The sequence below is a fragment of the Anopheles arabiensis genome, chromosome 2, assembly GCF_016920715.1.
Source record: "Anopheles arabiensis isolate DONGOLA chromosome 2, AaraD3, whole genome shotgun sequence".
Classification (NCBI taxonomy): domain Eukaryota; kingdom Metazoa; phylum Arthropoda; class Insecta; order Diptera; family Culicidae; genus Anopheles; species Anopheles arabiensis.
The window spans coordinates 92,957,035-92,984,288 of record NC_053517.1 but is presented as its reverse complement, the minus strand read 5'-3'; the positions used below and the strand labels follow the sequence as shown (position 1 = coordinate 92,984,288).

General features: G+C 43.2%; 1 protein-coding gene across 5 annotated transcripts in view; it reads right to left on the bottom strand.

Moving 5' to 3' along the window:
- LOC120893794 (mucin-5AC) overlaps positions 1-27,254 on the bottom strand; it is a 75,494-nt gene that overhangs the window by 41,080 nt on the left and 7,160 nt on the right. For all 5 annotated transcript variants that reach the window (XM_040295900.1, XM_040295898.1, XM_040295901.1 and 2 more), the window contains exon 3: positions 17,666-18,354. In XM_040295900.1, coding sequence (XP_040151834.1) covers positions 17,666-17,975 — 310 coding nt within the window. In that variant the 5' untranslated portion in view covers positions 17,976-18,354. The remainder of the gene's footprint in view (positions 1-17,665; positions 18,355-27,254) is intronic.

Here is a 27,254-nt window from a genome sequence, read left to right as displayed (position 1 = left end):
GCAAAAAAGTGCAACCCAACCGAGCAGTGTGTGTGTGTGTGTTTGTATGGCGAGTGTATGGCTGCTCCGATCGGTGTCCGCCGTCCGATTGGTTCATAACGACACGTTAATTGCACGGAATTACTTTACAGCTCTCACAGGCGAGCGGTGCCAACCGATCGAGATGTTTGTATCGGCAAAAGGGATTTATTTAATTTTTAAAGTCAACCCATATTATTACCCACGCCAGCCACCACCACCACTACCATCATGAATCGCGTGTGTGTCCTCCTTTATCTGTGTGTCCTCGCGATCTTTTTCCAACCGTGCACCGTGCTGTCTGCCAAGGGTTGAGCGCTCTCGTACGCTATCGGTAAGAAAATTGTCCACCCCACACCTCTTTCCCAGTTTCACTCGAGCAAGCCCAGCGGAACGCGAAACAGTTGTGCGAGTTTTTAGTTTTATTGTGCCGTGCCGCACTAATCAACCATTTCATCGTTTCAAATGGACTTCGCGAGAGAAAGAGAGAAGGAGATCAGCAAATACAAAAAAAAATCCGCGATGAAACAAACAGAGCACCAGCCCAGACGATGGCATTTAAATTGTATCTTTTAATGAACTGCTTCCAGGGCTGCCTCTGCCCGCACGAAAGAAGCACGTGCTGTGGCGACTGTTGAGAATGCATCAACAAAAAAAAAAGTCCAATCCAGCAGCAGTTACGGCAACTGTTCATTACGCCATGCTTCTCCTTCTTTAACAGTAGATGGATGGATTATGCACGGTATTATGCAATGTTGGGACCCTTTTTTGGTTCCAAATTCCAAACGTGCCTCATTGGGGAAAAAGAAATAGGCCGAACCCTTCCCTAAACCAGCATTATATGGTACAATTTTCAGAATCAATAGAGCAGATCCTTGTGGCACATCCCAGCCGAAGCTTTCCACGGTTTGGATAATCTACCGGAAAAAATCGCACATTGCCATCAAATCGGCCCACGGCTGTGCTTAGTGAAAGTAATACCGACCATGCGTTAACCACCGCAGAAGACTGCACTTGCGGGGGCACAAAAAACACGCCTTTTTTGAAGTCATCTAACAGTCCTCCCCCAAGAAAGAAAGAAAAAAAAAGCCAGACCCACCCTGTACTTGCGCAGTTTGATTGCAACGTGGTGTAGTGGTGGTGGTGGCACTTTTTTATGACTGTTTTTCCCTCCCCATACGCTTGTTAGAGCTCTACACACACACACACAAAACCATCCTCTTCTGTGTTTTTTTTTTCTCTTCTGCATCCTCTGCCAGGTATTGCTGATCGGTTTGGGTTGATGCACCACCGCCACCAGTCCCTGCCACCACCGGGCATAGTGGCTCGGGGGCATTGTTCCGCGCTGGGGTAGATTGTGTTTGAATTTTGATTAGCGATCGATCGAGCCGGGTTCGTCGCTTGCTGCTCGGTGCTCGGTTGACCGATGGGCCACCAGAACCGCTCCCAGTGAGGTGGCACGCGTCACTGGCGGCCGATTGATCGACGGCAGGGAAGTGACGAACGGTTTGGGCAAGCCGAAAAGGGATGTGAGGGAAGTTGCATTGTTGAGCCGTGGATGTGGCCATACCATTTCCAGCGCCCTGCTGTGTGTGTATGTTTGCATGATGTATGCAAACGGTTCGATTGTTACCCGGTGAACCGGTGACAAAAAGCGTCAATGGTGGGACAGTACGGTGAACTGGCTTGTTGTGACTTCATCGCAATGAAGTTGAAGTAACAGTGGGTTTGAGTTTGTATGTGCTGTATTGGTATAAAATCAACTGCAAAATGATCTATATTTTCAACATAAATTGTTAAAATGGTCTTGGATACAACAAATTTGGTTAGTTGCTGTAAGATTGTAGACTATTAATAAGTTTGTGTGGATTTAGTATAGGTATCGTCAATTATTTTATTTTCTTTTGGTTTAATCTTAAAACACAATCACTTTGAATTGTTATATTTAGGCTTTCTATTCCCCAACTAGTAATTTTGATACTGTTAAAAATATAGAGACACGATCCAGAGGGCCCTGACACATGTCAAGTATATTATCAAGTATTTTCCAATCGATTAAAAGCAAACAAAACTATCAGAAAGTTGATGAACTGGTTATCATATAGCAATTGGTCAACAAACGACGAACCCCATTTGATTACTTTTGAGGAACTGCTCCTACTACATCCTCAATAAAATACTAACAAAATGCTGAAAATTGAAGTTTTATCTTTCTCGCTATGTAGCTTAAACATCGTTCTTTCGGGTTATTGTCTGTTCTAGTCGATGGAATATTATCTGGTTGACCAGCACAACTTCAAATACGATCAGGTAAAAATTGACCCTTGCATGAATAGTGACCTAACAGCCAACCACGTTTCGCGATAAAAACTGTAGATTACCAAAAAGATAGTAAAAAATAGTATAATTATGTCAGTGGAAAAACTTTCATAAATTGAATATGTTACCAAATTGTCACAATAAAGCTTCCATTTTTGCTAAAAGAAACCTCACGAATTTAAGTACAGTCCATGTCTCTTAAAACTCTATGTCCTTTCGAGATTCTCATTTAGAGTTGTTTTAATAACTTTTCTAGATCTACCAAACCATACCGAACAGAACAGCATAAACACCATTCCAGAAATTCTCATAAATAAAAACAGCAGCGCTCATAAAACAATCAAACTGAGTGTTGACATTTGGCATAAAGAGAGATTTACATCTTTTAGTAATTATTTCCTTCTAACGATTAGCATCGGCGCGTTTAGAGGCGGGGAAGAAATATGAGTTTATTATTATTACCCGCCAGAACGCTAGAACGTCCACGTGCCATTGCAACCGGTATGTGAACTCGACAAAACAATACATTCCTATATCATTTGGATCTTTTTTCCCGATTCCCTTAACGACAAAATAAACACTTCTAAAACCATCGTCTCAATGTGATTGTCCCCTTCATACCACCACCACTGTCGAACGACGCGTTTTGCAAAGAGACGTGTGTACGAACGGAAATGCACTCGGTGGGAAGATCGGGCTCCGGCACGATTGATCGAGGAAGCATCCCTCCTATAATTTTGACCTCGTTGATATGTCACCCAGCCAAAACGAATGGAGGGGTGGGGGGTGGTTCGCAGCTGTATTAATGCCACCCCTACGCCGATCCGTCCGCCTGTCAAGTGCAGTTAAACGTCGGCTACTTTATGATCCCACGAACGCGCCCGATGCTGGAAATAATTACGCGCCCGGGCGTCACCAAATGCGGGGCAGGGTGGGGGAGGGAGTTGAGGAGATGGGGTAAGATTCTGACAGCACGAAACAGCGGCATTTTGTCACCGGGAGAAGAAGCAAGATTTATTGCTTGGAAGTTGAAAACGCAGACCGACCCGAAGGCAGTGCGCATTGCTTGGGGATTGCGGGCGCAGCTGTGGGTGGTGGTAGAAGGGGCGATAGAAGAAGACAAAAAAGATACGCGAAGGTCATGGGAATCGGGGCGTCAGGGTTTTCCATCTTGGTTGCGGATCATCATCGCAATCGGGTGGTGGGTTTTGGTTTCGTAGCGCGTACGATCTTATTAGGTGGGTGGAGAATGGATGGGGATGTTGTTTTTTTACAAATTTTATGGCCAATTTTACACTCGCTACTAGATTTTAAAGGCACGAAATTCAACAGTTAGCGGTTGTTTGCTCCAAACACATCTACTTTTGAATAAATTAAGATAGATTGTGTAAATCCTATTTGTACAATAATTATGATGCACAAAGTATAATAAATGTATGAGAAATAAACATAGTTCTTGCACAAGATCCATTTCATTTCTAATGATTAAATCTCATTTCAAAATTGTTCATTGTTTGTCACACGTTGATCCAATCAACCATTGACGAATCATTTGAGGTACCACTGAATTTTTGAACTATTTCTTTATTGTGTTCAGATGACTTTAGAAACGTTGTTACTTATTTTATCCGATTCGACAGGTGAGAAGACAAGAGCGAACTAAATAAAAACAATTAAATCTGTTTGCAGTCAAAATGCTAATATTTTTAAAGCATTTTTATGCCCTTGCACTTTTAAACAATCAAAACCCCCGCTCAATAATTATAACTTCAACAATTATTGTACATCCCTTCATTCCACACAATCACACACAACGTGCAAACACCCTCCCCTTGGACACACCCAAAACACCAATAAATTCCCGTGCAGCCTGATTTGATAGCAATTTTCTCACGCTCCTTTTTTTTCACCTTCCACCAACCAACCAGCCAGTCCAATATTGCATGCGAGCATTATTTCCCTTGCCCTCGCTCTCTTTCCCTCTCTCCTTTCATAATCTAATTTCAAGCACCATTTCGCACCACGAACACCGTCAGCACCGGTCAGCATCGCGGTTACACGCGAGGTCGGCCAAAAGATTAATGTTCCACCAGCTTCGAGCAGGTGGCAGAAGCAATACGAGGGGGGAGCCGGCCGGTGCTGGTTGATCCCAGTGGGTGAGTGCATAAATCATGTGCCTTTTAGCTTGTGCATGATCGATTGGCTGGATCGATCACTAGCGCCACCGCCAAGTGCCGGGGAAGGGTTTTGTGTACGGAGGAGAAAGAGCGCACTAAATCACGCAGGCCGAATGGACGGATCCCGTCTGCCGGTAGCTTTGAGCGAATATTTTTGGAAACATTTGTTTGAAGATTGCAGCAAAACAAAAAACGCCCCGTCAAAATGAAAGGTTCAGAGAGCTTCGCCTGCAATGGAATGAGTTTAAATCCCGTCATTTAGCGCTGTAGTTCTTCATGCCGAGCAGTATGAGATCATCGGATTCCTTCAGCTGCTTCAGAGCTGCATTCTATATTTTGTACCCCACATGCTTACCCGCTAACAATGGAATCACGACAAATGCGCAATCAGCACAAAGCGGCAGGGAAGTACACATTCGTACAGTGGCGCGCACTCTTCTCGGCGCTTTACAATTGAATTGTGTGCCCGTGAGCGGTACCCAGAACGTGAGCGTTAGAGCAGAATCACGCCGCACGGTGGAAAGTTCAATGTCATAGACCGATCTTCCGCCGGTTCGGCGAAGCAGGGGCCCCGGTGCGGAAGATTTATTCCGCACGATAACAGCACACTCCAGCCCCGGACACGACGTGATTAAGGATTTTATATTAATATATGAACCGCTGGCGATGACGCTATCAGGCCGCTGACGTGCGCAGCGCGTTGCAGCAAGCCGAGCCGACGTCTCACGATCTACCTGACCAAACCTGTGTGATTAGCGCATGTGGCAGGGAGAGACAGCGAAGGGAAACAAGGGATCTATTCTAAGCCCTAAGACAGGACCGTTTATCAGAACGCTTTAGCGCATTAGTCACGAAACGACCTGCACAGCATCATTCGCGTAATGAGAAGAACGTGTAAATTACAGTGCAAAGGAGGACACTTTGGCACAAGGTGCATCCAGTTGAGGATGCACTTCTACGCAGGTTAAAGGGTTAATGGCGGCACGTTTTGGATAGCGAGGAGGGATAAAAAAACGAAAGATAATTTCCGTACGGGGTACGCTTCCATCACGCTTAATGGTTGAATTAAATCCAATTACGCAGAGGTACGTGGTGAGGCATCTTCGCGGCCATTCGCATCGACATTATTTAATTGTTTTTCTTATTAACGTGTGTGTGTGTTCTTTTTGCATTCATTTTGCATTTGCAGCGAGGTACAGTGTCTCGTTAAAATCGTTCATTTGCACTTAAATATGAGTGCAGAAACCCGTTTTCTTTTTATTCGAATGCTTACGCGAGGTCAACATTGCGAAAACACATAAGGGGACTTGATTCATTCGGCTCGTTACCGATAAATGTGTCTTTCGGTAAGCGCTACGAAAGCTCTTTTGCAAACGCCATTGGTGGTTGCATATTTCCCGCAATTATCATTTATCACTTTAAAGAGGATTTAATGAGACAGAATCCCTTGGTAGAACTTTTTCTGTGTACAACACTTCCTTTGGCCTTCGTACGTCACAAAAGCAAACATTAAAATTGCACGATTGTTTATCTTAATTTTAAGACCTGTCCATCTAATTAGTTCCTTGCGAAAAAACACACACACACTCCCCATGTGTCATAATAAGCTTGCAAATTTGTTCACCCTTCCTAATGGCATGTCCTTGGCGGCCGCGAGCGCACGATCCACCCACCCAGAACAGGACAGATTGACCGGCAGCAAAAATGCGATTAAAATGTCACGCGCTGTACGTTGGGCTGCATTAGCTAATTAAGGGTGCAAACCGCGCATTGGTACGCGGCTGGGCAGGTACGGTTGTATGAAGAGATTAACTTTAGTTCCGGTTACCAACCGTCAGAACGATCAAGATCTTCTCCGCCGCTGTCAATCATGGGTTGTGCTGCTTTATGCAAAGGTAAACGCCACGCTGGTGGTGCTTTTTTTATGACAACAGACGTTATAACTTAATCTGTTTTAATGATGTGACGTCATTTTATGCTATTGTAGGACCTTGAACGCGATTATGAACCGAAACAAAATGGGATGTTTGTGAGGGATGCCTGTGTGATCTAGTGTGATCTTCATTTCAGTGATTCAATAGTAGCGTTGCAAAGGAATGAGCCTCGTGAAATGTATTAGATACGGAAGAATATTTTGTTCGTTTTAAAACCATCCAAATGGTTTTTCTTCAAGTGCTATAAGGGAAATAATAAGTGTTTCCTAATCTCCTGATTTTCTCCCGATTGAAGTAAGAGATAATTCATTTGTACATGAGGATCTTATTATTTCTTAAAAAGAAATGCTTATGCTGCAGTAAAAACTGCCTTTTCAACGTGTGTTGGTGAAATTTAAAGCCTCAAATCACCTCCAAATAGGCATGACACAATATCAACCTGACGCCGGTGATGTGATTATGATTGTGATGCAAACACAGCAAACATCCTTGCAACGGAGCAAACTTTTCTCTCGCCATTTCCTCCCATTGCGGAGCGCCGTTAGCTCCATTCGGAAGCTTCTTCCTATTTTCAATAAACAGACAGAAAAAAAAACAGAAAAGAAAACAATCCCGCTGCGCCCCATCTCACCCCAGACTGATGCTTATTTAATGGGTACGTTAATGAGCAACATACCTCCGGGCGAGCGAGCGAGCGCCGGCTCATTACCGAAAAGCGGGGCTTTAGCGCCCGGGCCTATGCATTTGGCATGTTTTCCATGCTTTTCCTTTACTCTGTTTTTACGGTCAGCCTACGGGATCGATCGGCTTTGAGATTTATGTTTCGAAGAGGTAGATTTGAGTTTCGGCTTTTCGGCTCTGCCACTGCGCACCACGGTGAAAGCGTTCAATTAATTGCAGCCCACCCCGCCTCCCAGGTCGGTGATGACGTCCGTGTACGGCCGTGTGTTGGAAAATCTTTCTGCTTACTCTTTTCGGGGTTAATTTGAATTTTCTTTTGCTCGCGCTTTGTGGCGTGGTGGTTTTTGCGGAGGGAAAACAGTGAGCGAGTCTAAATAGGTACAAAATCCTAGATTTAGGCTAATCTACGATTGAACGCCTACGCCGTGCTCTAGCGGCAGAAACTAAGCAGCAATGGGGCAAATGCGTTCCCGTTACGTGTTGGGAGGTATCGTGTTACCGGATAGAGGGAAAATGATTTTTTCCTATGATCGTTTGCATATCGCGTTGCATATCGTTTGCAAATTGAGGATAATAATGAAAAAATGGCTAGAATAGATAGAACAATAATTATACTTCGGGAAACAATCACTTTAAATAGAGTGGAAGTACAATGTAGGTTAGTGTTTGTGCAGTTCTACACTATACATAAAATTAGACTATTTGACTTTATCTTTAGATAGCTGAAAATAGCTTTCATTTTTTTGCAAAAAGCATAAAGTACAATAAGTAATTTGAAAGAAAGATCATCTTGGACCTTAAGTCATTATCCTTAATTCTACATAGTAGCAATCTATTTACTTCATTTTATGATGGTCATCAAGCAGAGTTTTTATTATAAGTAAAGTAGGTAACCGCTAACTGAGAGGTTAAGGTTGTGAGAAAAATCCACATTTGCTATGAATTTCTCTTCGCAAGTTTCCGAATGTTTCATGTTTTGACATTTATGTGTTTTTCAACTGAGAATCACTCCAGTTAGCGAAATTCTAGTTAACTTCAGTAAGACACATCCAGTTAGTGGTCACCTACTATAAGGATTAATTATAACAGGACTTTGGTCATTCGTTAACTGTTAACATTCACTCTATTGCATTTAGAACAGAAAAGCTTTATCCTATTAGATTTATAGCTTGATGACAAACACTTCTCACCCTTAGTGTAAACAACAACAGGGAAGCTGTTTAAAGATTATTTTTTTTGTTGCTTCTCATTTACGTGTTTAATGTATGTGCCACCAGCACAACCTTCGCTATCTTGATGTAGATAAAAAATCAATTAAACTTAAATCATTTCGCAAAAAAATGGGAAGACAATTTTGCGTTTTGTTTTTCATCTAAAGTTTTCAGCTAAATTCTACGCTTCTGTGTGCTCTTAGATAGCAGACCGAGAGAAAAACGGCAAATAATTTCCTCAACCCAAAAACCACTCAGACGATGACAGGGCAGCAAAAGGGGCATCCTATTTTTGCTAGAAATAAATACATACCCCCATGCAATACCACTACTTCCCGGTTCACGTACTCATCATCGAGCCGTTTTCGCACCAGTCAGCACTTTTAATGCGTCGCTAAAGACGTCAGCATCAGACAGCGTCAGGTGGATAAGGCCCCATCCTCCTTCCTTCTCCCAGCCAGGCGAAAGAGGGGTCACATTGAGCACGGGGAATCGTCATTCTCACGAAACTCTCCGTTCGTGAACCTTACCGGTATCATCTCCGGGGTTGGCGGTAAATTGGGGGTACCAAATCAAACAAACCGACCGAAAAAAATAACGAAGAAACATACATACCGAATAAACGGCAACATCATGTTGAGTGGGTTTTTCGCTTCATTTTTTTTTGTGTGTGCTGTAACTCGGTACAAAAAAACGTAACGAAGCAACAGCTCACATGTTTGGCATTGACTCGCGAACTTGCCCCGTGTGCTCATCTACGACCGGCACCAAACTCACGCAATATTGCACAGAAGGCAGCCAAAAACGAACCGAACAAAAAACACCATCCAATCGAACGATCGTTTCGGCTGTCGTCTCCTTTTCATTCATCCACCGCACACACCGCAGCAGCGGTACATATAGATTAATGTTGCCGAGGTCACATTCACGGTTCAATATCTTCTCTTCCGTTACGGTAGTGAGGATGCCGCACAGAACCGCGTTCCCAAAAACGCGCCACATTGACTAACGTCGACCCGAAACTAATCAAACGAACCCTTGCCCTGCACCTCATCGCAGCCAGCGAAGAATCGTATGCGAAGTTTCGCACGTTTCGGCATACGATCTCGGCTTGGGGTTTTTGGTCGATCAACAGTAATGATGTGCTGTGTAGTTTGAAGTGTGAGGGTTGAAGGGGTGCATGAAGCTTGGTGGATCCGGTCTTTGCTACCGGCACAAATCATACACGGATTCACGGTGATCGATTTTCGAACAAAACAAAAAGAGAACAGAAGCAAAAATAACAACCCACAAGTAACGAGGAAGTCAATTTGCCGAGCAGCGGTGATTAATGTGTGTGAACAAGTTTATAACTTCATTTTGTTGATGCGTTTGGGGGAGTTATTTTTTGTTTTATTAGTGCACGGCGGCACACCGATCACTCTAATTAGAATCCGGCAGCCAAAAACCATTAAGTTTAATTGCATAGAAGGACGAGAAATATTATTTAAATTGAATTTTTGGAATTATTGGGCACAATGTTACATGGGAAGCATGCGGTTCTGCTATGATGAGCGGGGCAGATTTATTGGTGAAGCAGTTTGGCTAATTGAAAAACGAGAATCGTATACGAATGAGGATATTTTTAAGCCAATTGTATTATTTATCAAAAAAAAAAAACTGAGTGATAGACATTAATTTAAAGTCATTTTTAATAGGAAAAATGAAATCTTATAATGCAAGTAGTTCTTCTTGTTATTCAAACATTAAACTTCTTCTAGCAATACAGCTCCTTTTGCAACAATCGACCAACAGAGGCAGCGTTGCATTGTGTGTTCTCTTTCCATTTCCTCCCGGTGCTACTTTACTCTACTTTAGAGCATCTCGCACCGGGGTTTGCAATGTTTGTGCAACTGCAATTGTTGCGGTGCTCGAATCAAACTCGCTTAGGTTCGGCTTTTGTAACTGTCTCCGAATCGGTCCGGATCGAACGAGAACGAGAGCAACTACGAAGCCAGCGACGACGGTATCTGGCTCCAGCGATTCTTGGGCTCGTCGCTTAATTGGCCGTTGCAATTGTTCATGGGTTGTGCGGAGTCTCCTTCTCCCGCTTTCGTCTGCACCGGACGATTAGATTCGGTGCAAAGGGAAAAGGGAAAGAGAGACAGATAGACATAAAAAACAAACAACAAACAACAAAACAGAAGAATTACATTTTCTGTCCCGCTCCCCGATCGAGCTCGTACCGATTGATGGCCGGCTGTTGTTTCGTACGGATTGCTTGATATTATTTTTTCCACGCCAAATGACTTGTTGCAACAAACTGGAAACATGAACAGGAACAAGTAAAACAAGCTCTGAAGGGAGAAGTTTCCCAAATGAAGCGCAACGTGTAAAAAAAAAATCATGAAAAATCCGATAGACAGTGCAAGATGAAGGCACACATTTGCGGGTTGTCTAGATATTAAGTACACTTCACACCGCACACACACACAAGGTTAAAACAGGGCAAGCGAAACTACATCGCACCACAGAATAAAACGGAAAACTCATAAAATAGGACGATGGGGGAAGGAAAAACACTCACAGCTAATTGTGCAAACGAGTAGAATGGGTTTAGTTTGCAAAAAAGGCGTAATAATGTATCCACCTTCTAGACTCAATCTATCAATGCTCTCTTCGACCTCAACAACAGCAGTCTAACGAGGCGCAGACAATAAGATGGAAGGGTTTTGTGCAACATGACCACCCAGCAGCGCATCCGTGGGGGTTTTGTGCGATCATTATACAATCAGCCGGAGTTCACTGATCCTATTTGACCATCATCCACTGGGAGGAAAGCATTACCAGTAGCCAAGTGGAACTGATACAATAGCCCGGGCGGGCAAACTACTATTAGCTGGATTGGCTGTTTGTACTGAGTTTTCGTTTGCGAATGAGGTTCGCACGCCGGCGGATAGGATGGGCTGCTGGGCTGCACTACACTCTACACGGCGGCCAATCATCATCCCGTGCATCATGGAGTAAGGTCGATTGCCAAAAGGGTGCTCATTACGGTGGTGGCAGTGGCCGATTGCAGAATCGATGGTTTGCTAATCGGGGTGCGATGGTCGAAAAAACGGGGGCTCCCATCGGTTTAAACCAACGAGGTTTGATTGTTTCTTTGGGGCGCGCAGCTTTAGTAGCTTCAATTATGCGGATTGTTCCAAATAGGAGGATTTACATTGAGTTGCTTTCTCATGGAATGAAGAAACATTGAGTAAGAATAATAAATAAACTAAAAATACATAATATCATACTATACACTAAACACAAGCCATTTGTGGCAGTTTAGTTCTTATATTTGGTCTGTTTGTGAGCTTAGCCTACAAATAGAAAACAAATCTACGTTCCAGGCTGTACTGTACGGCGATTTTTCGTCCTACTTATGAATATGCATGTACTTACGTACTTATGATTCCTGAACAAAAATATAGGATAGATAGGATTGAAGCAATGCTGCGAAAATTTACACGTAACCTATTTTACTGTCCGTAGTGTCTCCTGCCCTTCTTATAGAACTAGGTGTGTACTCTTTGGTCCAGAATCTTTAGACGATAGACGTTAAACATTTCAATGTCTCTTATTACATACAGTTAATGTGTCGTTCCATTGATACACCCTTTCTACTCCCTTGCCGATCATTCATTTCTCCTTTTAGACCACTTAGACTCAGTCCGTTATTAGTTGCAAGCTGCTCTTCAACTGTGTTAGGCTCTCGTGACGCAATGTCTAGCTTAAATAGATGTTATAATGCTTTAGGTAACAGAGCAGATTTTCATATTAACTTAGAAGAATTGAAGATTATTTTACGTATCACTATTTTACGAACATAAATGAGTTTCTGGCATGATAGATGTAAGGCATAAATTTTAGGTACGGTTATGTAGGCTCGTTGAAGCCAGATGTCTTAATTAAATACGAATACGAATGCTAATGAGCTCAGGGAGTCTTTTAAGTAGACAATAGACATTTTATATATTGGAACTAACATTAAACAAACAACATAAAACGCTAAACTAATCTAACAATTCTATCAAATAATATTTGCTTCAAAATAACTCCATGTTTATATCCGATTTCTCACAAAGATTAGATCAACGTTCCTTTTAGATCTCGACAGCAATTTTATCACTCCAAAAACGAACAAACGATACGCTTCGAGCAATAAATATCTTCATCAACAAGTATCGAATCACAAAACCCTCATATTCTGTCCAAGAAAGGACCCCCAGTAATGAAGTTGTGTTTGTGCGCGCCAATAACAATATCATAACCAACCTGACGTATCGCGCGTTGCTCGTACGCAGCAGACAACACACGTTGTCTGTCTATCGGCTAGCATAGAGCCCCCTACACACACACACACGCCTCAGCTCGCGGGTCAGGGGGCAGCCTTAACCGCAACGGAACTGGAACGCACAGTCCTTGACAAGTTTTCGTATCGATTCTAAGCCCCGCGAGCGTTAGACGGTCGCCGGTAGGTCGCGTCTACGATCGGCAACACAAACTCACACCGAGCGGCAATGGCAAGTGTGTGTCTTTGTGTGACTGGTGCGCCAACGGAACAGGTTATAATGTATGCAAACGTTCGCACAAATATGGCCAAACCGGCGGGCGACAATGGTGCGTACTGTTTGGGACGTTGTCGGGTGTGTGTAAAGTGTGTTTAGCTGTTTCGTTAACGATCGTTAACAAACTCGCGATCGGGGTAGGAACACGCGAATGCTGAGTGCATGAAGCCTACGAGTTTGTTCAACCGAGTGTGTTCGAGAATCATTTTCAATAGATGTTTTTTGTGAAACTTTTTTGACAAGCTTGAATTAAATTTCCTTCCGCTTTGTTATTGCTTTGTTCGCAACAATATCCGACTGCCATCCAGTTCGAAACACGCCGGGGCAATAGCACGCAATCAAGCTAAATCGATTATTGATTGTACGAATAGGTATGCTTTTTATGCTTTTATACAGCAAAAAAAGCCCAACGCACCACACGGACAGACGCCCACCAAAATCAAACCAATTTGGCAGCCCTTCCTCATTCCTTTGAGTACGTGCGCGCGCTCACACACGTTAATTAAACGTAAGCGCATCATACAGACACACACACACACGCACACAGGCGGGCGGGTGGTCGGACGCAAATAATCACACCGTGAAATGTACCGCCACTGCCTGGTTTTCAGTGAAAGTTTTCGGCTGACCGTTTTTGACGTTTCGAGCGGAAACAGAAAACTTGCGCGAAAGTGAAAGCGACGAACCCCCTTCGCTGCAAAAGGGAATGCGCGTAGGACACCGGTCCGGTATGCCGTAGCTGAAGCGATCCTTCCTTCTCAACTGTTCTAACCGGTTGGCGTTATTGTTGTTGTTGTTGGGAGCAAGTAGTAACACAACACCCTGCTGCGGAGATGGTCCTCGGGCTATTACTAACAGCAGTGGCAGCAGCAGCAACCACCCCGAAAGACCCCAGCCTTAGACGACAAAACACAGAATCGAAGGACAACCGGGTCCGGGTCGGCTGCTCTAACGGTGCTACGCAAATATTCCAACCTAGCGATGAATGTTTATGATTATTTGCTGGTTGTTGAATGCCGCTAGAACGAGAGAGGAAAGGCAAGAGGGCAAGGGACACACAATGTGTGGGTGGTTTTGTTTGCCACCATGTCGCGCGCGGTTCGGATGTGATCGCTTCTCCGCGTCCGTTAGGTACCGTCGTCTAAGGTGGGATCGTGAAGGTCAGTCGCGCAGGTGGGCAAAGCGTTACAACTGCGCAAAGGGAGAGGAGGAACTTGAATGGATTTGTTATTGAAACCGATGTGGGGTTGTTTTAAGAACAAATGAACAGTTTGTGTGTAGTGTGCAGGGCATTGAATACAATACAACAAAAACATTCAAATTGATCTGTCAAGTGCAGTGGAATGAATGGAGAAAAATAGTAACATGTAGAACAAGACCAGCGATTGGGAAATGTATGAAAAGAATACAGCAAACAATAAGTAAAAATAACTACAAACTATTTACAGGTTTTAGATGTATTATGTTCAGATTTTCTCTTGTTTACTTATTATTCATTTTAAGGTAGAGCGTTAGATTATAGTTAATTTAATTATTTTTTTATTGAGTAAATCTAAAAAAACAAGGAATTAAATATTTTGAATTCATGAATGAAATACATTTCAACTATAGTTATGTTATAAGTATCAATAAATAACCTAAATGTGCAACGTATATGATGATCATGCTTGCTCTTTTTTATACCCTTTTACTGGAAAAAATCCATAGTTGATAATAACGCTTCTAAAACAATCACTCTAAAAAAGCATAAAGCCATCAACAACATGCAATTAACTTATTAGTTTTTGTTTACTGCACATTATTTTGTCAAGTATCGCTGACTAACTCCAAATTTGGGTCGAGTTTGGCTTTCCAACGACAAAAAATGACCCAAATGCTCTTTACAACTCTAACGACTTCTATGCCACCGTACAAGCGACGAACCCGGTGGTGCAAAAATTAATCTCAACCAATTCTGGCTCAAGGTAAGTGAAAATTGCCATGTTTTTTTGTTGTGGTTCACTACATTTTCATGATGATAATATCGCAAATGAGATCAGAAAAAAGTTCAGTTCAGTTTCGGTCAGCTCAGCTGGAGCGTAAAATCGTAATTTCCTATCGGAACTCCCGCACCGGTCTAAAATAACCATAATTCAGTGCATTCGTACAGGGCAGGAATTGGTTTGCGTGTGTTTTCTTTTCCTTTTTTCTTCTCTTCCTTACAAAACCAACTGCACTGCACACGCCATGGGGCGCAAAAGAAGGTGAATGCACCCGGTCGCAAAGTGCACCGGATATTCGATACCGCAAAACGTGATACGGCTCATATTGCGGCATTTCTTCGGTACCGTGGTTGGCGGTTTTGCACGAGTGCCCCGCCGAATAGGCAAACGCTCGCGCCGGAATCGGTGTGATCGTATGGCATGCCCGTGGTGACAAAACGGTTTCATTGCATGATTTTGCAACCCTTATAGAGGAGAGAGAGAGAAAGAGAGCCAAAGCGAGCAAAAACTGCGGTCCCTTAGATGGTAACTAAGTTCTCACATCGCACATCTGTCCATCTGATGGTGATGGCGATGACAAGAACCAGTTCGTTCAACCGTCTCTAGGGCCCTCCCCGCCGCCTCCCCTTAGCATCGCAGAATAGAGCAGCAGCAAGGGGCGAAGGAAAGCCAATGAGAAGGAAAGCAAGCGCGCCATCCGAAACCCTTCGCCGCCGTTCCGAGGGAGTAATTTAGTAAAATGTGTTTTCCACGGCACGGGGGATCACGGACCACGGGTACAGAAGAACCGTTCGAGAAGCAACGGTACCCTTTCGCGCGATGAAGCGCACATTGACTTATTGCCGATCGTATCGCGGGCTCGTTGCGACGATGCGACCATCCCGATGATGACGCAGGCCCAACAAAGAGCAAATGAATTATTGGCCCCTAGGAGGAGAGATACTTTGCTTAAGCGACGTGTGTGTATGAAATCGTTCCTTCCATGGTGTTTAGTGGCCCATACCGTGCAATCTAGAGGAGAAGTTCTATCTTAGCGGAATGGGGAAAGGTCCCCATTCTCGGCAGGGGACGCTCATCCCGTTATCTTTCGGTCGAAAGGAATTGGATCCGGTGCCTCAGGGCTTGTTGTACCGATCGCCAGTCTTTTGTCACCGTCGGCCGTTGATCTGCTTTTAATGGGTGTGCAATCAAGGGATGGATCTGTCTGTATCGGGCGGCAGACGGTGGTTTAAGCGAAGGCTTTTTTCCAGAAGATAGCAGAAACAAAGCAGCTAATGATTATTTCATTAGCCTCGTGCTCAAACGAAATACTTTATATTTTCTTCTCGCGCTAATTTCTACCTCTTTTATTTGCTATATTCCATTATTTATTTATCATATTTCCTTCTGTGCAAAATAAAAAATGAAGCTCAACTGCATAATCCAAACCAGACTTTGGTAAATGAGTTGATAGAAAGTAATGTATTTAATAAATTGCAATTATCTTCATGGTCTTCAGTGCTGCTAAAGCAACTTAATAATCATCCTTAACTATTTTATAAACCTCACCTAGCCAGAACTGGCATCAAGGCGATTCAAAAGAGCTTTGAAGATTTTGAAAAGAATCCGTAGATTGATTTAAATCAATACACTCAGGTGCAGTTAAAACTTTTAGGCAACAAAGGTTCATTCTACTGTGTTTAAATTATACTTATTATACTATACTTAGTATGATATACTGTGTTTAAATATCAGATCATTTGTTGCAAGATTATAGATTCTCCAACAATCCCATCTTTTGAGTTATGTTTAAACCAATTTTTGCCCATTGTTGGAAATGTCTTCGATCATCCTTAAACCAATTATGTTGAAATTAGCAGCCTTTTGTGAATATTCAATATTCCTTGTAAATAGAGTCTAGTATCAATGCTGCCAATCGCTCATACACATAAGCTCTTTATTTACACGCTTTTGCTCACCTCATGCTGAACCAAATTTCCATTGCAATCTCATTAATTCCACTCCACCGACTCCAGCTTGGCGCACGCTTGGCGCTTTTCCAATGCGTTATTTCTTTCGCCATCTTCCATCCCAGCTTACCGATGACACTAAGAGGATGCACTTTCAGTTCTGGCTGTATGTGAACTAGATCTCCCAGCTAAAGCCGACCCGCAACCCGCAAGAGCAAAAACAAAAAAAAAAAATCCCCTCCGAAAGTGTGGTACAGTTCGGTTTGGATCCCTCCCTTCCCCGGCATTGCCTCTCCCACTCGATCGCCCTTTTTTCGAAAGTGGCACTAGACATTCGGATCCGAGCAAAAGCAGGTCACATTCAAATTTTACGACACACTCAATCCGAACGTCCGTCCGGCGCCCGGAATGGTGTTTGGTGGTTTCAGCTGATGGATCCGTAGCATCGAAAAGCATCGTTCCATAGAGAGCATGCGCGCATGGAAGTGAGCTGCACAAAAAAAAAACGAAACAGAACCACACGCGCTACTCCCCGCCATTTTCCCATTCAACACAGCCACAAAGTCAGCCGGTAGAGTGCAAACAGCGTTTTTTTTTTCTTTTGCTTTACTTTTTCGGTTCCCATCTTGAACGAACAAACCGCAACGACGTTGATCGCGCCAACCTGCCGCTCACGAACTACCACCACGGCTTCAAATGCGGTCGGTGCTTGCGAAATTGGTGACCGTGGTGCAGACGCGCGACGATCATCGCTTTAATTAATACCCTCCTAAGTGCTGCGCGTACTCAATAATTCACTCACCATTTAAATGTGCTCCGACGGTGCTACTGCTGCTGCTTTGTTGCTGTACCGCATCGAGCTGCGTGGAAAGCTCCGGCTCCGGGATGGCCGTCGGTGTCGGTTTGGTGGATTTTCCACCGCCATAGCTTTTCGCCGTCACCTCCGGCGGGGGGACGGAGGAGGAGGAGGAGAAGAAGGGGGAGGAGCTGACGAGATACGGCTCGTCGTGGGTGGTGGGTGTCGCACCGACGGGACCACCCGGCCTGCCGCACACGACCAGGAGCAGCAGCAGGACGAGTGGCCGCGCGGCCGTCCCGCGAGAGTCACCCATGGCGCCGTTCCAACGTTGCCGGTGCACCGTGGCTGTGTGGATGGTACGGCACCTGCTCTCGCATCTATCACCGGTGGGTGGCAGAATGGTGCTAAAGTTGAGGCAGGGGTTAGGGGGGGGTTGAGGGGGTCTTATCACACGCACACCGGACACTTACACTGGCAATCACTATTTTTATCACCTTTTCTTTGTATATTTCGAGCTGATGATAGGGACACAGATTGATCTTTTTTTGGGGAATGAATCACACAAACACTATCACGACATTCTTCCCGAATCGTCAGTCACTGTGCTGCTGCTGTGAAGTTTTATGATGATTTCTCTTCAATGACGAGTATGCTTGTATCGATGCAGAATAGTCCAGTGGGTTTAAAGACACCTAGAAAGAAAGAAAAGCGTATAGGTCAGTTATATTTAAATATTATTCTTATGAGCTTTTGTTATTTGATTTTTTGTCATTTAGTGTCTTGCATAGGTTTGCTGGGACACATATAACATACACTTAATTTATCTACAAACTGATTTTCAGCGCTATTAATGAGGAAACGAGTGACGATTGGGGTTTGAGCTGGTTTATACTACTGTTAAAGTCAAAATATCTTCGATTTTTGTTAAAACTTTACAGCAATTACAAGAATGAGCAGATCGTGAGAACGTAGGTCTTAACAGCTCACCTGACCTGGGCGGTCGTTCAAAAGCATAAAAATTCAGTTTTTTTTTCTCGCAGGTAGGGAGAACTTGAAGTCCCCGTTGATTAACTTCGCGACAAAAGTATCCTCTGACGTCTATGTTTCAAGGTTTGCAGATCAAAAATTAATGCACTGTAACAAGTAGTCTAACTTTTCAGAGGACGTCCATTGTAGTCGGTATATTGCTATTCTGGAGAATCGCTGTTTTGTATGCTTTCTATCCTGAAGCTGTCCACACGTCCCGGTATGGGGAGAAAAGAACTGAATTATATTCTAGGAAGGATCGTGCCAATGCAGAATATAATACTATCAAAGGTATTGGATCTTTTATCTCAAGATTTTGCCTTATTACCAATCGTAACATCCAATCATCAATCCTAACATCCTAAGGTTTTTGTGATTCTAATTGGAGTATGAGTTTGAAGCATTTATGTGTTGAAAGCTCCAAATTCGTAAAAATATGTCCAATATGTATTGTGTTAGAAAGAACAATAATAATAATAATAATAATAATAATTATTATTATTATTTATTTAATCTTCAACGGGCCGTATAGCCTAATTAAGATGTAACAGTTCATTAAAAAAAATACATAACAAAAATAAGATTTTCTACGCAATTCACTGCGGCCACGGCAAAAGCCGGAGACGTTCCTTGAAGCACTGAGTCGAGATGTCGAAGTCGAAGCAATCCGAGACAGATAATAATAGATAATAATTAGAAGTAAGTAAAGAAGGCCTGTCTATAATTTGTTAAATTCACTTTCTTTCAAACATGTAATATTCGTGATAAGGTTCTATAAAAATCTGTAAGAAATGGAAATAAAAACCTAGATAAACTTATTTTTAAACATTAAGTACCAAAGAAAGAACAACATTCAAAGAAATTCCAAGAAATACATACAATATTACAAATTCCTAACCAAAACTCAGAATACCACAGCTTCGAAAGAACATTCTACTCTTAACTAATGCTCGCCCTTTCATACCGTTTGTCCCCAAAACCCCTCTCGGAATTCCCCTTTGGCCCTAGCAACGCTTCCGAAAGTGGCTAATCAAACCGACATCGATACCAAAAAGGGCACACACACAAACTTCAGGGCACGCGATCAACACGAGACACTGTGCAAAAAACCCTGCAATTCCTTCCACGGCAAAGAAGGTCGGCTTGGGCCAGTTCTTTGTGCGTGCGTGTGTGCAGCCAGTGCAGCCAGTTCGAAAAAAGGGGCCACCTCGGGTGATGTAAAACGGCATGCCGCTCTAAACAAACGGGCATATCGGTCATCAGTCAATTGCGTTAGACACGGTCTAGCACGGTGCGTTACCTTTTTGTTGTTGCCCCGCTGCCTCCATGCCCGCAAAACGCATACATATTTGCCAGCCTTGGTGTGATGGGGTGGGTTTTGCTTTTTTTTGGGTGGGAGATACGCACCTGCTCGCATACGCACACATACACATTCGTGCGGTGCATTGGGTCAGCACTAAACTTACTCGCTGCATTGAGGTTACGCAGAAGGCGGTAAAGGGTGGGGCAGCTGGTTAAATATGCCAACGGTTAGTTCTGCACTGTAAGCACACTCACACACACTCACACAAATGCATGGGGCCGTGGCATAGCCGTTATGCAAGCGAGTGCATCGACGAGGCCGGCATACCGTGATTGCATTTGCGCGAGATCGCATTCAACCTAGTCGATGATAGTGAAGAAAAAAATGCAACGATTAGTTTCACGCCACTCGGTCCGAGGACCGAGGCACTGCGTTTTTACGCCGTGTGCTGCCGAACCAGAGGAATTTTCGCCAACGGTTGCCAGCAGGGTGGGGAGGTTGCTTTGTCGTCGGGGTTTCACTGCATTTTCAAGACATTTCAATGCTGATAACGGAGCGTACAATGCAGTTTGTTATTTTGTTAGCTCAAAACATGTCTACGTCATACACGCCATTCTTCTCACCGACGAATAACAACAACGCTCGGAACAAACAATCTACCTCACGCTTTGGATAAACATCCTTCACCACCCGTGGAGCCGATCGAGCGAGCTGGCGGGGCAGGTTGATAAATGTGCTAAAAGAATGCCGTTCTCTGTTGTGTGCCTAGACGACTTCAACAGATCAACCACACCCAAGCGTCGCCCGTTGAATGACGGTTCTGTCGGTTCTGCCTATTTAGTGGGCCTAATTTATTCACAATAATTCCCGACAGCTCTGTCAGCGAGGAGTAAGCTGAGCGAACCAACCAACAAAACAACAGCGTGCCATTGTGTCGTAACCACTTTCACGTAAACGGAGGTACCCGTGTGGACCTGTGGCTTACTGAAAATTGCCCCAAAACATACGGCACCGATCTATGGCTTCATGTTTATGATCGACTTCTAATGAGCTCCAGTTATGGTAACTGAGATCTTCCACAGTCGCTCCACCCGACCCGTTCCCTTTGCAGGCGGCATCGGAATGGGGTTTATGGCGTTTGGCGATGTTTTAGTTCAATATTTATAGCTTTGCTGCAGGCTAGAAGCGCTGTTGATAAAGCCCAAACCCACGGCTGATTGCATCATGACGGTATGGCGTTTCGTTCAGGCCTTTTTTCAGGTTTGATGGAAAAAGGTGGACAACGGAAAAGCAACGAAAACGTTTGTTTCTTTTCAACGAACTTCCGTCAGCAATTTCCGCCCTGAGAGAGGAGGGAGGGTTGAATTTTTGATGCTTTTGAAAAATGGCATCGAAACAAAACTGTGTAACTGTGTTGGGTAGGTTTAAAAATGTTTTATAACCTTTAAGTTTAACACTACCTTTCGCCATGTTACATCAAAAACGGCTGACAGTTGCTGGGGTATTAAACATTTATGAACTGATTTCTGAATTTCTAATAATTGCATTGTTAAAGCACACACCGTCGCGATATGGTAACATGTGTTCGCTTTATTTTATTACGCCTTTTTTGTTGTAAGAAAATATTAACTCATTCCTCATCGAATAAAGATAGAGCCGAACGGACCAGCAAAACCGAAGAGCAACAACAAAACGTCTCGCAAAACTCGCAATCTGTTGAGTTATTTCTTTTTTAATCAGAAGCACGACATTGTCTTTCACGACCGAGGCGATGAGTCAATGTGCGTTGGCAGTTATGCAATGCAATGAGCCAAATTTCCGAACGATTTTACTGTTACCGTGTCCTTTTTTTTATAGCGCTGTTTGCCAAAAACCAAGAAATACGTTACGCGAAACGTTTGCCCAAAAGGTTCGTCGCTTGCTGTAACGCAAACAGTCTTTTGTGATGTGGCCAGCGATAGGTGGATAATTTCCGCCTTTTCCACTGTTTTTAGCTAGCGGGCCGTTGTCAACAGTGTGTGTGTATCGGTATGTGTTTGCGTGTGCCTTAATGCAATTGCCTTTCAAGCGCAGCTGCTGCACCGATTTTCCGAAACCATTTTTCTTTCAGCCCGCCCGTGAAACGATGCTACTTTCTCCTTGCGGACCGTGGAGGAGAAATTCGTACTCTGTACTGCCGCGGTGGCAACCAGGGCAGGAGTAAGAGGAAAGGGGAATTTTTCCGTTTTCGGCTCTGTTTCCCCGCTTCCGCTGCGTGAAAATCGAGCACCGGTACCAGTGGGCAATGGCAGTGAGCCGTGAGCACACCCGACAGCCATGCCGCCGCACGTGCTGGTACATTAACCGTCAACGGCTTTGATCTGAATCGATGTGATGATTAAGTTGTTTTTTTTTTTTTGTTTAATGTAAACACGATGGAAACGATAGCAAAGTCGCTTGTAGCTCGGTCGGAAAATGTGAATGCGAAAATCGAACGCCTGTGCTTTGTTTCAAATTGAGTGAATTTAGGTTGAGAAACAGTGTAAAAGAACGGCTACAAAAAAGGAATTAAATTGTTAGCAATCTGGTTTGAGATGACGTGTTGAGCAGCATCTTGATGAACACACAAAAACACACGTTTTGATCGAAATAATATTTCTCTTGAAGCAGTAGTCACGTAAGGGTACACGAATACCACAAAAATGCCTCTAAAATACTGTTTGAAGTTTTTTGACATTCATTCCTATACCCAGCAAATGAATGAAGTATTTCTTATTATGCTCGATGGCATTATTGTTTCATCACAACACGCACGTTATATCGCTCACCCATCAAGCTATGGAAAGCAATACCCTATCGCATACCCCTCTAATACTCCGCACTAATACAATCTCACCTCATTCACTGTCTTCACGATCGTATTTGCTTTGACGTGGAAGAAAAAAATCAATTACCCTTAAAAAAAATCGCCCCGAGAGGATCGCTCGACAGTGCGTCAACAGGACCGTCCTTCGGCGGTGTGGCAATTTTGCCTTCGAACCAATCAATGCCGTCCTCAGCCATTGCGTACGACGATCCATCCACACCGGCATCCTTTAAGCACACGAGCGGTGGTGAAAGATGCCTCAACGATCTGCCGTTGCCGGTGATCTTGTTTTCGAGCATCGAGCACTCAGCGATGCCTTTAATCGGTCGGTCCTTCACTTCCTCGGGGTGCCCCGAGTGGCCCTTTACCCCAAAAGTGAGTCGGGGTGAGTGAGGAGTGAACGAAAACGAATACAGCAAAAAAAAAAAAATGGAAAGAAAGAAGCACACGCACTGCACACTTGCAGAGCGTATAATTCACTCTAATGGTTCTTCGGACGTGTTCTCAGCGCAACACACCACCAGCTACCACCAGAAGCTACCACACGGTCGAGTCCGCGTTTTGGTGCGCCTGACACGATGAGAGACCTTCTCGAAATAAGAGCAATAATTTGCTGCGGGCCACTGTGCGAATGTGGCGGCGATGTGGCAAGAGCGTGCTTCTAAACAACAAAACCTTCTACCGTTGGTCAGTCGAGGGAATAGGCCGCATGCTTTGCGCAATCGACTCACACGCCGCGGATCGTCTGCTTTTGCCGGTCCGACCGATCGACCGAACGGGTTTGCATCGCCACCCATCGAATGTGACTTATTTATGGTGCTTTGGATCGGTGCAGGGAATGTACGCGTGTGTTTGAGCGTTCACTCTTTGCTAGTGGAACGGAAAGGGTGAAAGATTTATAGGCTAGAATAGACGTTTTAATCAATTAGCAATGCGGAGGGAGCGACAAGAAGCTGTCTTAAGGTGTGCAGATCGATATCTGGCAGGGTGTTGAGTGAATGAAAATGAAGCAGGATCTTGGGCCGCTGTTTGATGATGATGATGATGGCAGGCAATAAATCGAAAAGAAAATCTACATTTTACTGATAAAATTGGGCTTGCAAAAAAAAGAACTCCTTTATCACATAGCTCAAAACAAGAGTTCTAACTAAAACTGCTAAATATACACAAACAATTAGAATCATTTCTTAACGTAAGAAAAGTCCAGGCCTTTCTTAGGAATCAATGTATTCTAGCCCACTCTTTGCATCCTTCTAAATTGTAATTAATCTTCTCGATCAGTTTGGCTAAAAAGCTTATAACTTCAGCACTTTTAATCTTTTTATTTCGAAGAGCAATGCATTACCAAGTCACTTTGCGATGTGAGCTGCACAATTTATCTCATTTGAGACGTATTTCTATTCTGACATGCTACCTCATTTGGCCCGAAATAATTTTCTATTCCACTGCAATCATTTTCATCCATTATATGAAGTCTTTTCATAGGGGATGTTAGCTGGAACCGTCCGCGATGTTCAATTGTTTTCCAAAATTAAATGTTGGGGCTTTTAGTGTTGATTTGTGATACAATTATGTTGTTTAACAAAGATTGTAAGTTTATGTTTGTTCTACAGCAAAATTATACTCGAAACATGGGTTACAGAGTTTTCCAAGTAAGTTTCGAATGTAAACATTGTACTTCACTGTATTAAAATGTTTTTCAACAGAGGTCAAATGAATTATTTGTTTCAAAATGAAATTTCAGTTTCAACACATGATTTTCAACACACAACAAAGAACTGTCAAACTCAATCCAGCTTGAGACGTGTTGAAAATCATGCTGTAGATTTTAAATATTATTATGATGGAAATGAAATGGCAGCTCGATGTGCAACAACATTTTGCATGCGGTGAATAACAATGTTTACATTCGAAACTGACTTGGAAACCCTGTATTCTTTAAGTTATTAGCAGATTTGACTGAGCAGGTCCAACTACTAATAACTTAATGAATAATACATTTTTCGGCTAGAATGCTACAGCGGAGCAAAGATAAACTTCTATTTTTTGGTAAACAACATAATTGTATCACAAATCTGCACTAAAAGCCCAAAATCTTAATTTTGAAAAAAATATAAACATCGCGGACGGCTTTAGCTAACATCCCCTATGAAAAGACCTATGTTCAGTTTGAATGTAGCATTGCAACACTTTCTTCAATTGTATTACTAAAAACTGTCAATACTTTAAAAAAACTCAATGGGTTAAGTATAAAAGGGAATAATATAAATAAATATAACAATTCAATATTGGCTGAGGTTTCTGTTCTGCAAATGTAAATATCTATTTCTTTAATATGCAATATACCCTAATATTCCTTATAGTGCAACCTTTCAGTAAACATTAACATCAAACCGTAAAACCCTATGTAAACATTCCCGTAGCTTTTTCATTCAATTTAACCTCCACATAGCTGTTCGCTGCACGCACCGGATCCGTTGTTACGCGTGCAATGTCCATTTGTAAGTACAAAATGTCATTCAACCCGCCCGCGTTTCGTGCGTTCGTTTCATTTTGTTTTCCCATTTGTATGGTTTCGATTTTGTGCTCCAAATACCCGCCATACACACGCACATAAACGGGAGCTCAAGTTAATTCGCTCTAGACATGGTGGCGTCTGGGGGTTACGTTTCGGTTTGCCCCCTTACATTGCTCATGCGTATCCTCATGCGTCCAGTGGCACGGAGGAGGTTCAGTATGCGTGAGTAAGGTTAATTCAACCCATTTAGGTAGGTGTTTGGTGTCACTTGGGATCGAAGGGGGTTTTGGATCACATCAATTGCCCAATTTTGTGCTAATGGACATAGGAAATGAAGCGTAATTGCGATACCGCGATGACCTGACATTGGACAAAGTGTTGCAAATTATAATAAAATGCAATTGATAATGATTTTGTAATTCAAAAACATTGTAATATTAAATGTTTAAAATTTAAATTAAATGAAATTGAAAATGTTATTTGAAAGATAAGTACGCGATGCCTAGACTGCACATAAAACACCCGCGGACAAGCTGCTTAATTGTACAGCCACCACCCAAGTCACGTAAAGCGGACGCTTCCAAGGGGCGTGAGAGCCAAAATGGTCATAATTCAAACACACACCAACACCCCAACTCCCCCCACAAAAGGCTCGCGTGCGCAACCCAGGCAAGCCAGGCACGCGTGAAAGCAAACCGTTCTGTTGCACCTCCCGTCCGTTATCCTTCATCGTCACGTACAACAAAAGCACTGCCACTGCATTGCCCCGCCGTACACCGCACACTCGCTGTTGGGGCTTCCCGTTCGCGCAATCGCAATGTGCAATATGATTCCCTCCGCGGTTCGATAAAAAAAAAAAAACATTAGCCCACCCCATCATCAGCGTACGTCCGGGTGGGTGGGTTTGCGCTCCAAAAAGAGAGAAAGAAAAAACCCACCACCAGCTCACGCACACACTTGTTCTCGTGCAATTCTGTTTTTTTTTTTTTGTTTTGCGCAAAGGGCTGTAAAAAAAAAAACCGCGGTTCCGCAACCTCGCATTGCGTTGAGTTCGCGCAGTGCCGATTGTCACGTTTAACGACGTAATTGTTGAGCCCGTTGACGACCTGATAACTTCGTTGATTGCGCTCGGATGCGCATTGCGATTTTGCGCTAGAACTGTTTTTTTTTTTACCACGTCTAGCCCCATTTCTATCCACTCCCTCCGCCTGCTGGTGGCGATGGTTTAGACGCTACACGAAGAGATTTATAGCCGCTTGCCAGTGCTGCAGTGTTGGTACAGGTGGTACCACGAGCTTCATTTTATATGCTGCACTCTCCGCCAATGATGACAAAACGATGCCAATAAAATCGGAACCTTAAAGTGCAACGAATGCAACCGGTGCTGCAATGTGCAAGGCTGCGTGAGGTTTCGTTGCGAGAAGCGGATGGAGCTTCCAATGCATAGGTTAAAATATAAAACAGTAGTTTAATAGTTAGGCGCCTTACAGCTTAATTTTCATGATCTGTTAAATATGATTGTCAACTTTAAACTTTTTTTAGCTTTATTTGATACCGTTCACTTTAAAATATAAAAATCTATTCATCCTCCATTCATTATATTTGTTTGCCATTGAATTATCAATTGATTGTCTCTGATCATATCATATAAGTAGGATTTATGGCCATAAGCAAAATATCATAATGAACAATTTTAACGCAAGCTTGTTGTTTTCTCAATCAAATGAATCCATTAAACATCAAATTTTGATAAAACTAAATGTTTTGAATATTTAATGTAAGTAAGTTTATGTAAAATCAGACAAAGTTTTCATGCCAAGTTTCAAATAATCATAAATAAACCCTTCTCGCCCGTTTCAAAGCTCGAAAGTGTAAAAATACTTCAAACGCGTAGACACAT